Source organism: Aspergillus melleus (assembly GCF_016097325.1).
Source record: "Aspergillus melleus strain CBS 546.65 chromosome Unknown contig9, whole genome shotgun sequence".
In the NCBI taxonomy this organism is placed as follows: domain Eukaryota; kingdom Fungi; phylum Ascomycota; class Eurotiomycetes; order Eurotiales; family Aspergillaceae; genus Aspergillus; species Aspergillus melleus.
Genome location: NW_025763378.1, coordinates 506940 through 518883, shown reverse-complemented (window position 1 = coordinate 518883; position 11944 = coordinate 506940). Strand labels below are relative to the sequence as shown.

The following is an 11944-nucleotide window of genomic DNA, read 5'->3' as shown; positions in this document are numbered from 1 at the left end:
TCTCCCTCTCTCACTACGTCAAGTAGCAGGGGATTAGAGAAGTGGATTGTACATACATAATACCTGCATTACCTACACATGCATACTCCATACGCCATACGCTATATGCCATATACGCATACAAAATGAAGATTCGAACAAAGGTGAAAAACCAGAGAAAATGGATGGATAGGACAGGAATAGGGATATGGGACATGGAAAGGGATCAAAAAAATTTCTACAATTTTAAATTTACTCGAAGAGCTACTCACTTACTTCCTGGTTATTTATTGTTTGAATTTATCTTGACTTGACTTGTTGTGTATTCGATACCTCCCTAAGGAGTATAATTAAGATACCTGGATATGTAAAGCGATAACCTTTCGAATGTTCTGCTAACTTAAAGCACTTCCAACTTTATATTTTTTAAAGAAGAACCGGAATACATCAACTAGCATCATTGGTCTAGTGGTAGAATTCGTCGTTGCCATCGACGAGGCCCGTGTTCGATTCACGGATGATGCATTTCTTTTTTTTGATATCTTGTATCGGCCATTAATTTCACTTTACTTCGTCTCCTTCTTCCTCCATATTCATTCTTCTTCTTCTTTATCTCGGATACCTCCTTTGTTTAATTGCATCTTTACTTAATCTTCATATCTTTCTTGTTTAGGAGTGCTTGGTTGAATTGGGTTCGGATGAATTTATATGTATCCGAACCGAACACCATACATTGCTTGGGGAAGGTGTAGTCGTAGACAGAACAGGCATTTTTCGTGAAATATATGTTTACAATTGTTATAGATAACTAGACCTACTGGGTTATAAATCATTTGTTGGTGTTGGCTAATTCCTAATCCAACTAGATAATTAACGAGCTACCTTCTTCGTCTGGAGTGAGAGTGGATATAGAAGGGGAGAGAGATCTGTCTGTCTTGCATTAAGTACTGTAGCCCCATCCTACCGTTCTAGACCGACACCATCCTCAGATTAATCAACTGTTCCAGGTAAACGATATCAAAAAGAGCCGTCCATTGATCATTGATAAGAAATCCTAAGCTCTATGGGAATAGAAATCAAAACTTGAACTAGAAGAAACAAAATCGATAAACTTCTCGAAGCACCAGAACCCCCTTCCTGATGGATACATCATGACTAAAATGAACAACGCAAAATAGAAACACCACCATGCCATAAGGTTTAAACCAGAAGATAGAAATGAGAAAAAAAGATGAAGACCCGGTGAGTGATGTAAAAAGAAACATCCAGCCATTCAATTGTGAACGCTCAGAGTGAGAAAAAAGAGGAGAAAAGAAGAAAGGTTAATTTCCAAAAGTCCACCCCCCATTCAATCGCAAGCGTTGTCGTTCCGCAAGATCACGTCGAATTTCTTCCTGGGTCAATGCGTCGGTACCCGCCCAGTTCGCACTGCTGGTTCGCTCGCGGAATTTCTTGATCTTCTTGTCGGCCTTGAAAGTATCCTCCAGCGAGAATGGCGCGATGGGCCCAAAGATAGAGTCCACTTCCATTCCCTCCTGCTGTCGAAGAAGACTCTCGAGCTCCTTGGGCTGGGCCCATTTCGGCACGGGAAGCATCTCGGCTTCCGAGTCCTCGTCTTCACTGTCGGTGGCGATCTCGGGGAGGTGAATGTTCTCGCCGCTGGGGTACTTGGGCGACGGCTTGGCTGGTGGCTTCTGAGACGAGCTGGCACCAGGCGTTTTGTGCGGCGCAGGCTGTTGAGCTTGCTGAGCATTGGACGGTTCCGCGAAGGGGATCTTGCCGGTCGTGTACTTCGCCATGTCCATGGGGTGGGCAGGTCTTTGAGGCTGAGCAGTCTTAAAGATTGACGATCCAGTCTGGTGCGACAGGGAGGGCTTCCCGTGGCCGAAGATAGAAGGTTTCGTAGGATCCTAGCAACGTCATTAGCACAGGTTCATCGAACGCTGTCTGATATCAGAGGGGACTCACCTTGCGAATGTTTGATTCCTTCCGGATATTCGACTGCCGGATAGGCGGTGCCATCGTGGGTCGCATAACCGGACTGTGTTCGTCCTCGGTTCTTCTCCGCTTGGTCTCACCTGAAGGCTGGATGGTACTGGTCTTGGTTGCAGCCGGGCGGTGGCTCGCTTCCTCGTCCAACCCTCGCTTGGGCGGTTTGGCCGGGTTAGGCTGAGGAGGGTTGATCGAACGACCAAAAGGCTGGATAGACCCAAGTCGGGACGCAGGCCGAGCAGGCTGGGCGGATTGTGATGCTGTCGACGGTGCCTGAAAAAGATTTGGTTAACATTAGATCCTTCATTCACCGAGAAGAATCAAACTTACCATCTCATTAGGCTGCTGGCTTCCCTGTCTCTCCAACCGCCGAGCATTTTCCAACCTCCGCTTTTCAATTGCCTGCATCTGAGCGGCCTTCTTGGGGTCCTCGGCAGCAAGCCGTTCCCGTCGCTCATTATCAGCCCGGCTTCGCATCTCCTGACGACGTGCCTCTTCCTGTTGTTGGGCAGCCCGTCGGCGCTCCAACTCCCGTCTCTGTTCTTCCTTGCGTCGTGCCTCGCGCTCCTCCTGTTCTTTCTTCCTTTCACTTGCGAGCTGGGCTTTCCGCTGCGATTGAGTCGACGCCGTGCTCTTGAAACTGCTGTTTGAGGATGCAGTGTGCAAGGACTGGTTGCTAGCTTTTTTCTTGAGACCAGGTTGTTTCGTAGCCGAAGCTGGCGTGGGCGCCGGGAGGCTTGATTCTGTCACGCTGGACGCCATAGGTATATGCCGAGAGAGGGCGCTACCGACTCGAATAGACACGGGCTGAGGTTTAGGCTTCTGCAATGTGTCCCGGTTGGGCTTGGCAGGTCGGCCAGGGCCCTGCTTAGGTGCCTGAGAGGCAGTTTCTGGCTCTCTTGACGTATGCCTTTGCATCTGAGGAATTCTCTGAGGGGTCGGGGCCGTGATGGACGTCGAGTTTTGAGCAGCACGCGCCTCTTGCTCTGCAGCAGCGGCAGCAGCAGCAGCCTTCTCCTGGGCGGCCTTCTCTGCTTTCTCTTGAGCAGCCTTTAGTTGTGCCGCCCGCTGTTTCTCTTGCTTTTCCTGCCTAGCCCTCTCGGCTCGCTCTTCCTCTTCCTCTTCTTCACGCTTGCGGTCTTCCTGCTCCTTCTGCTTGCGCTTCTGCTCCGTCGAGCTACGAGTCCTGCGGCCCTCGGGTCGTGGGCTAGAAGGCTGAGCAGGCTGCTGCTGCTTCTCATTGGCAGCAACTGTGTTGGCGCGCTCACGGGGCTGAGGAACAACACTGGGAGGTTCACCGGGAGAAGAAGCCTCCACCTTGGCAGCTGCAGACACTCCCCCGGCATTTGAGAACAGACCCTTGGCAGATCTAACGATGGATTGCAATCGAAATTTGGACGCGCTGATCGGACCATCCTGTTGACGCGAGGGAGAACCGACTGGTGTAGTAGACCTGAGAGAGTCGTTGTAGGAAAAGGATCCGTTTCTCTTGTGGAAAGAACGGTGCGGGGATGTGTAAACTGGCGTGGAGGATTTCTCACGGGATTGTTCGGATGACTGCTTCGCGCTGGCCCTGGTCTTCTCGCCATTGTTCGTGCTGTGGACTTGGGAAACAGAGTCATTGTCCTTCTGGAAGCTGCGCTCCGTCTCAACAGTCGGGGACGAATTCTTCTCCGCAACATCTTTCGCCTGGGGTCTGGGCATGTTCGTCTTGTAAGGCGAGCTGAATGGCTTGATCCAATCGTCGTCGACTGCCATAGGTTCTGGGGCTGGCGTCTCCTCGTGGGACTTCTGGTTATTCTCTTCCGGTCTTGTGTCCAACTTGGTTGCCGGGAGTTCAGGGTATGACACTTGCGTAGTAGGAGCCAAACTGGGGGCCGAGGGGATGGACTTCGTGGGTCGCGACGGCTGAAGCTTCCCAAGCATGCTGATCTTCTCGTGAAGCCTCTGAGTGGACGACTTGGTGTGCAGTTTGCTTGCTCGAGTGTCCGTATCGTGGTCATCATCGCGGGTTGTCTCTCTGTTCTCATCGACGTCCATTCGGTCGTTCAACGATGCGTTGTCATCCGCAGCTGCCTGGGTCATTCTATGCCCACCCGTCTGTCTGCCAAGGTAGTTAGAACCGATACCACTTAGTTTGGAAGTATCAATGTGGCTAGTGCGAGAATGCCTAGTGCCGCCCAGGCTTCTCTTCATCAACGGTTCGCGAGCAGGGAGCGACGCGAAAGATAAGCTGCTCTTCCGGATCGGGGGGCGCTCGGGTGTTGAACCATCGGAAGGCGAGCCGAGGTCGTCGAGATTATCATCGAGAGCCATCTCATCCTTATCATCATTGTTTTGATTTTCTGGCTCTTCATGTTCCTCATGCTGGGGCTCGGAAGGAGGCTCCACGGGGTCTTCCACGGCGGCTTTCACTGGGGACGACTTGGCAGTGGTTTGCGCAGCCTGGTCTTCAGGTTTCAACTCCGGCTCCAGCTCCGGCTCAATTTCCTGCTCTTCTTTATCTTGCGCTTCATCAAGTTTCTGTTGCTCCTCGTCATGCGCCATTTCTGGCTCTGTGGTCGTTTCCGGGGCAGGTTCCGGTTCCGGTTCCTTTATCGGCTCGGAAGTCTGTTGTTGCACTGGGCTAGAAATATCGGTCGGTTGTTCCGGTTCTTCGGTCTTGGCCGGTGATTCAGGAGAAGGCTCGTCGGTATTCTTCTTCGGGGATGGCTCGACCGTCTCACCACGCTGACGGACATTCTCCTGTGCTGAATGGAACGAGCCTCCTGTTGTGCGACGGGCGGGGGACGAGCGGTGCTCCTGTGTGTTTGCTGGAGTTGGTTCTTTCTCAATAGGCTGTGTTGACGCCTGAGACTCAGGTTGCACCTGGGTTAGGACCATGTCGTCGTCGTCGCCGTTCTCCTCTTCCTCCTCTTCATCGTCATCTTGCATGCCATGATAGCCCGAGTCGGTGTTGTATTTGGGGAAAGAGTTGAGATTTTTGCTCAGGTCGGGGTACTCAGGGTGCGACGCATTTTCCGCGGGGTTTTGGGTTTTGGTCTTGGTTGGGCTGAGGGCTAAAGTTGGAGGGGGAATGGCTTTAGTAGGTGACCGGTGAGCTGCCGGGCTAGCGTTGAATTTGTTCTCGACGCGCTTGTGGGAGGAAGAAAAGACTTCACTCAAAGGCTATATATAGGTGGTCAATAAATAATCCAAGCAGAATCAACATTGGAAGGGGAGAGGTGCGCACCAGTCGGGGTTCATTGGCGTCCCGTTTTCGTGCAGTTCGAGGGGTTTTGCCTCTAAGTTTGCCAGGCGTTTTGAAGGCTTCAGTGAAATTGCTATGCGGGTGTCAGCGCGGGCAACGATGTAGGGGATATGTCGGTCGCAACGGACAATTGATTGTTGGAAAAGATCTCGGACATATGCTCGTTCAACCAATCCATCTCATGACGCACTGGATACTCGACTTCTTCCATTTCCTGATCCACCAGCTGCGTCACGTTCTCTTTTTCGGTCGAGATCCATGCGGCAGAGCCGACCGGCTTCTGCGCCCGCGCGGCCATGGCGATGTAAACAAAGGCGATTCAGCGGGAAACTAGGCGGAGAGGGGCGGATGGGATCTAAGATATGTGCAGGGGCAAAAGCAGCCCGAGCATTAAATGGCGACAAAAGATAGAGGGGGCATCCAAAGGGGCGGGTGGACGGCGGAGAGGGCGAGGGTCGAGTTGAGACTTGTCTTGACTGTCCGTCGCTGCGGGAAGTTCGAAGCATCAAAACAGAGAAACGCGTGCCCTCACGTGACCATTGCATCATGACTGCCTGCACAATCAGGCATCCACTACGATACATACATGGAGAGTTCCCTTTATACTATTCAAGACTGATGGACTAGCATCAGATCTATTCTGTCAATCTCTCATGACTGGTTTCCCGTTCAAGAACCGTAAAGATTCTCCATAAACCATGGAAATCACCGCGAATCATTCCAAATCAACCATGGGCACTGTTACAGCGATGTGATCGTGATGTCACCTTGATCTCGAACCACGGTCAAGAAAAACGGTTGGACTCGATGAATGAATGAACGAGAAAAATGCGTCGAGACAATGTTAGGGGCGCTGTGGTGTTTGTTGTCCCGGGGTGGATGATGCTAAATATACACGCATCTACTCCGTGCTCCCTCAGGAGAAACATATGCGCAGAACGTCAATCAGTAAAGGCAATTCCACAATTTAGCGGTAGGGAGTGTAAGCCAACGAGTGCCTTTCGACAGATCCTTCTGCGAGAAATCCCCCTTGCATGCGCCAGTCTACGTAGCAGATCTGTATGATGACCCATTCGGTGGCATTGTCTTGTCGCTCCCCTCTTGCTTCAAGATCTCCTCTCCCTGAAGCCGTTATCACATGCCGACCGGGTCTAGAATCTTGGTCGAGTTGAACTGAGAAATCGCAGCGAGATGGCGGGGAAGTCAACCCGACGAATACGGGGAAGATGATGTAAATTGTAGGAAAAAAAACAATTATCTAGATCGAAAGAAATAGGAGCCGTGGAATTTCAAACCGAAACTAGAATCAACAAGCGGTGATTCGGCGAGGTGGACTGAGCAGGTCCAAGTAGTTCGGAGTGGAAGCAGCCCGGGAAGCACACGACGTCTGTCTCGCTTGTCAATTGCATCACCCTCTCTTCTTCCTTCTCCTTCTCCTATCTTTCTCTCTCCGCCCATCCCTCACGTCGCCCACCCTCGACACGCTGATTCTCTTCTTCTTCTTGTAATTCTCTTTTTCAATTCTTTCATTCGTTTTCTTCCCTACACCTTGTACTTATTTCTCCTTCCCCCTGGGCTTCCCGTGGAACGCCAGCTTCGTTTGTTTTTCCGCAGCTTTATTTTTCTAAGTCCCTTTTATCCACACAATCTTCCGAGATGGCCGACGCTTCAAATGCTGGCTATGTGGCCTATCCCGAAACGAAAGCGGGCGGTAAGGTATGTGTGGACTCAGGAGATGCCTGGAATGTGGCTTTTGGGAGACACTTTGATGCTGACTCTGCCGTTATCGCCAGTTCATCTCGATCTCTTGAGGTTTCGCGGAATGTTACACAAACCCAGCTGATTTCCAACTTGGTGATAAGGTGTCAAAGATGCCATCACCAAGGGTACTTGGTTTTCATATTCTCCAACCCTCGTGGCTCTGTATCTGACAGGTGGTTTCTCGCAGGCCCCGTCGTTGATAACATCAAATCCGAAGCATCCCGTACCGGACAGGAATTTCGCGAATTGAGGAACACTCGGTCGACAACTCCAGTGACCACTGCGACCGGCCAACCCCTGACCCGTATGTAGTCGAAAACACTCGAGACTTCCAAGTTCATCGATTAATTTATGATGTTCCAGACTATCACTCCCTGCTGTACAGCCTTCTGAGCGTGAGTCTTGGTCAACCTCGGTGTCAAAAGCTGCGACTCTGACCAGTTCTTAGTGGGAGCAACCCCGAGCCACCGCCGCTTCTTTTGCGACCGTCGTCACCTTCATCTTTGCCGCCCGTTACCTGCCTCTCCTCCGCTGGGTTTTCAAATTTACTTATGTGGCTTTGGGATGTAGGTTCATATAATTGCTGCGTGATGACACAGCGATGCGTGCTAACAAGACTTTCGTTTAGTCACCACTGCCGCCGAAATTGGTGGTCGAGTCTTGTTTTCGCAAGGCCTTGTCAAGAACTTCCGTCCCCGCAAATACTACACCGTTCCTAAGGAGACCCTTGAAGGAGTGATGGAAGATATCGAGCAGCTTCTTGACTTTGTCCTGCTCGAGTTCCAGCGCATCCTGTTCGCCGAGAACATTGTTCACACCGTTGCTGTATGTTCGGTTTCCAAAAACGCTCCTGGCAGAAGATCTGTCTTCTAACAACTTTTCTAGGCTTTCTTTGCCGCGTTCTCTGCCTACTGGTTGATCAAGTTCCTGCCTTTCTGGGGACTGTCGCTTCTTGCCGCCACTATCGCTTACATCGGACCCTTGGTTTACATGAACAACCGTGAAGTTATCGATGCGCAGATTGAGCACGTCCAGGGCATCGTGGAGTCCCATGCCCATCAGCTGAAGGATCTGGCCGAGGAGCGCGCTTTCCGCGCAACGGGCATTGTCCAACAGTATGTCACTGACTGCAGTGTCAAGGCGCAGGGGCTTCTTCCCGGCCAGCGCCGCTCTGTGTCGCCGGAAGTCGCCAAGGTTGCTCCCACTCCCGTTATCAAGAAGGAGCCCGAGCCCGAGCCCGCGTTCACCTCTTCCGACTTCCCCGAAGCCCCCAAGACCGAGCCAGTGGCGGAATCCGTCGAGCAGCCCATTGAGCAGCCCGTCGAGCAGCCCCCTCAGTATGCGGAGAAGGAACCTCTTCTAGCGGCGTAAAGGAGGCCGCCACTGTCGATCAGTCGCGCCCGAACAATATTGCTTTGTCCAACCATATGAATACTTTTGATAGGCCAACAGTGACGAAGAAGCTGTGGAAGCGCGGAATTTGTAATTAGGAGAAGTTGGAGGAGAGTGTGTGGATCTGGCTGCGAACGGAGGATTTGTGGCATGAGGAGGGATAATTTGGTGTGTACGATGACAAGATGGTATGATGTCTCCCGAAGACTTTCTACTTTTCTTCCTTCCTATCCGTTGATGCTTGTCCTGCCGAAGCTATTCGTAGTCTGTATTTCCTTGTATCCGAGGTTTTACTTCCCCTCTACGTGACTTCTCTCCTAGCGGTGTATGTATTCCGAACTTCGTGCGAAATGCATCTCTTGTTTCACCATTATCTCGGACCGCACAGCAGCGTCGAGAAGCGAGAAGAACAAAATGCCGCTAAGGACTTGGGAGCTGGTTCTGAGTGACGTGAGTTGTTTGGCCTTCCAGGGAAAAGGTACGTCTTGTGCGAGTCACAAGTTGCTGCTGCGATTTTGTGCAAGGCTCGGGGGGACCGTGCCAGATTTCTTACCTTTTCTTCCATCCTCACTCTCCCACCCTCTATTTCCGGCTCTGACCCCACTGCCGAAGTCACTGTGACTTCAACATTTACTCTGGCATCGGCTTTACCCTGGTCCCTTGTCGTGCATGACAGATCCTCAACGCTGCGAATGGGATTCGACCAAGGGGCTGTACCAGACCCACGGTAGAGGCAAATCAGAAGGGCACGGGGGTACAAATTCCCTCGGAGCTGGGCACGGCGTCAGCGGGAAAGGGCCTTAACCTTTTCCCTTACCCCAGATCGAGACTCGTCGTACAGGTGTGTCCAGACTTGTTTTATGATGCCGTCGTGTGCAAGGACCATCCCGCGTAGTAAGGGAGACCGGAAGGTCATCCGCGCAACGGGGCTGCAGATCAAGACGAATCGTTTGATTAGCAGGGGCTTTGTCGGGACCGCAGATCATCGTGCCCCTGGCGCTGAGGCCAGCGGGAGGTTGCTCCCGGTACTCGGCAGAGTCTGGATTCTGGGCGCAGACAGAGTAATTGTCATTCATGGATGTAGCTATACTTCTTCACCGTGCAGGATGGTCTTCATTGGTTGGCGACCATGACTAAGGGTTGGGGATGTTTGGTTGGTTTGTTGTGTTTGTCTGGTTTGCCTGTTTGGCTGGTCTCTTTCCTTCTCTAGACGACGACTTCATTGCATCCCATCCCATCTCGTCTCTTGCATCCGGTCAGGACGTACATTGATTACAATTACCGAAGCTATCTGGCTCACTCAAATCCCTTTGGGCGGGGTTGATCATGATTAATTGAATCAATCGGACAGATACCCTGCCAGCTGAGCAGCCACCTTCAACCCCTGTCGTTTCCAACCTCTCTCTCTTTCTGCTTCTCTACTGGATGTAAGACAAATCGATTTGAAATTCAAGCAGACGGGACCCATTCCCGACATGACTCTGCCAAGATGCCCTCAACTCAGAGCATTCGTATGTCTCGGATATTGGGCTTCCCTGCCGTTTTCTAGATCTTCCATCCTGCCTCAACCTGGACAATTGTGATTGGCAGTGATTTCCAAAATTCCTCATATTCTCTTTCTGCTCTATGTTGATAAGGTAAACAAATTTTCTTTCTCTGTTGATAGACTATGGGTTCTGGCTGGGATGCGCCGTGTTCTTTCTTCTACAGGCATTCTGGCTAAGGTAAGTTGCATCTCCACGGAAGCCTAGACTTCTGCCTTCTGGGTCCTTTAGTTTCTTCTTTTTTTGTCTCATTTTCTGTTTTTCTATTTCTCGGTTCAATATTCGCGACAAGGCAGACTCATAATCCGGGCTTGGAAACCTTGAATATGTCCAAACAAATCGACCGAAGAGACAAGACGCCACCGATGAGTGGGAACGTGCAGAGAAGCATGCGTGGAAGTTTCTTCTAGATGGCTTTGATGATTTGAACTTTCTTGGAGAATCTTTGTCCACGCCCATCCGAATGCCAAACCGTTCGCACTTGACCTATTCCAACGCTGAAGGGCTGAGCAACCCAATCGAAGAATGGGTGTCACTTGCACCTAGGGAAGTGAGGCTTGAATCCAACTAGATCAGGTTCCTCATGGACGTTGCGGCGTCGCCTGACAAAGAGAGGGGCAGAGAACATGACTGCGCCCATGCTCCTTGGGGAGCTTGAGATGTAACGTCCAGTACCGAGTTTAGGGTTCCCGGGCAGACTCTCTGCTCACCGACAATAGACTACCAGAGCTTGTCTCTGGCCCGATCGCGGATTCCCATCTTTTTTCTTCCGGGGAATTTCACAAGAAATCAACCATTTCTCTCGTCCTTTGCGGTAAAAGATTCCGCCTGCATTATGACTGGCTGGTATGCAGTAGAGGTGGGCAGTGAAGAACAAGATAATGAAGAGAGCCTGGTACAACGACCTGTAGCAGCAGAGACAGTGGGGCTCATTGGTTGGCAGCAGAAGCAGCAGCAGGAATCCTGTCCTACAACAGTGTCATGCAGCTTTCCGAGAATTGTCTGAGACCTTTTCCTAACACCCGCCTCGTCGAGCGAACGCCGCTGGGATACCGTCTTTTCATTGGCCATTCGTGCTCTGAAGATCAACTCTTCCGGTTTCTTCAGCGGCGGATTTTTCTTGACGTCGAGGTCATCAGTATGGGTAGGCTGATGTTGATTCCCGCTGACAGAAATGGAATTCCATATATCTGAAAAGCCGGCAACGGAATACCTTCAGATGGTCGAATCAGACACACAGAGATACAAGTATCTGTGGATACCCTTTTACGTTCCATGGTTTCGTCTCCCCCTTTAGGCTTACGCTCGTCAGACTGCCGTCTTCAGCTGTTTGGACGGACCAGAGATATGGATCATCCAGGAAGCCACCGGCCTGGCTATTTCAAGTTACGGTCAGTAATGCAAGACCGTCCACATGGTGACAGGAGTCCCCTGAAACGTGATCTACCATGTCCCCCTTATGATTATGCGTTATCTCCTGTCTTGGGTAGCTGCAGATGAGTGAGTGGCACCAGCGAAGCCTCGAAAATCCGGAGGGGCGTACGCTACCTTTAATTCAATTTTCCGATTTGAATTTGAGAGGGGAAAGGGTGTCGTCAGTCAAGTACTTCTCTTGAACTAGCGCCGGTTTCGAAGAGGGAGGAACCCGTTACAGAATGACTGAACCCGGGGGCGAGGGAGTATTTGCCATACTCCAAAGTGGATTTTGGGTATGGCAAAGCTGGACTCGCCCACCTCTCTGTCCGGTTCAATCTGTCGTGTGCCTCGTGATGCCCTCCTTTGTCCAAGTACCGGGAGAATGTTTCTCATGCCGAAGGCCTCAGCCCATCCAAGACATCCGCCCAACCTAAGTTGTCTAGAATTAGGGCCACATCGTAGGAAGAAGGCTCACCGCTGCTCCAGATGGCTACACCACTCCCCCAGTCATTGCCTCGACAAGGACTTACACGCGCAATAATTCTTCTCGCACTCCGATGGGACAAACAGAAGGCGACCATTGAGGTCTCTTCATCAACTGCTGTCAAGT

General features: G+C 51.3%; 2 protein-coding genes and 1 non-coding gene across 3 annotated transcripts; 2 read left to right on the top strand and 1 right to left on the bottom strand.

Moving 5' to 3' along the window:
* The first annotated feature begins 433 nt into the window (after nt 1-433).
* LDX57_012869 lies at nt 434-504 on the top strand. The gene has a single exon. It is a non-coding gene; the product is annotated as a tRNA-Gly (tRNA).
* A 797-nt stretch (nt 505-1301) lies between these two features.
* Nucleotides 1302-5519, bottom strand: LDX57_012868 (uncharacterized protein; the record flags this gene model as incomplete). The annotated part of the gene is made up of 5 exons (XM_046094617.1): nt 1302-1889; nt 1948-2244; nt 2302-5139; nt 5204-5294; nt 5350-5519. 5 exons carry the CDS (start codon nt 5517-5519, stop codon nt 1302-1304), a joined length of 3984 nt encoding a protein of 1327 aa, XP_045950596.1.
* Nucleotides 5520-6877: 1358 nt separating this feature from the next.
* On the top strand, nt 6878-8353 carry LDX57_012867 (uncharacterized protein; the record flags this gene model as incomplete). The annotated part of the gene is made up of 5 exons (XM_046094616.1): nt 6878-7286; nt 7346-7377; nt 7431-7548; nt 7611-7807; nt 7868-8353. 5 exons carry the CDS (start codon nt 6878-6880, stop codon nt 8351-8353), a joined length of 1242 nt encoding a protein of 413 aa, XP_045950595.1.
* Between the last annotated feature and the right edge of the window lie 3591 nt (nt 8354-11944).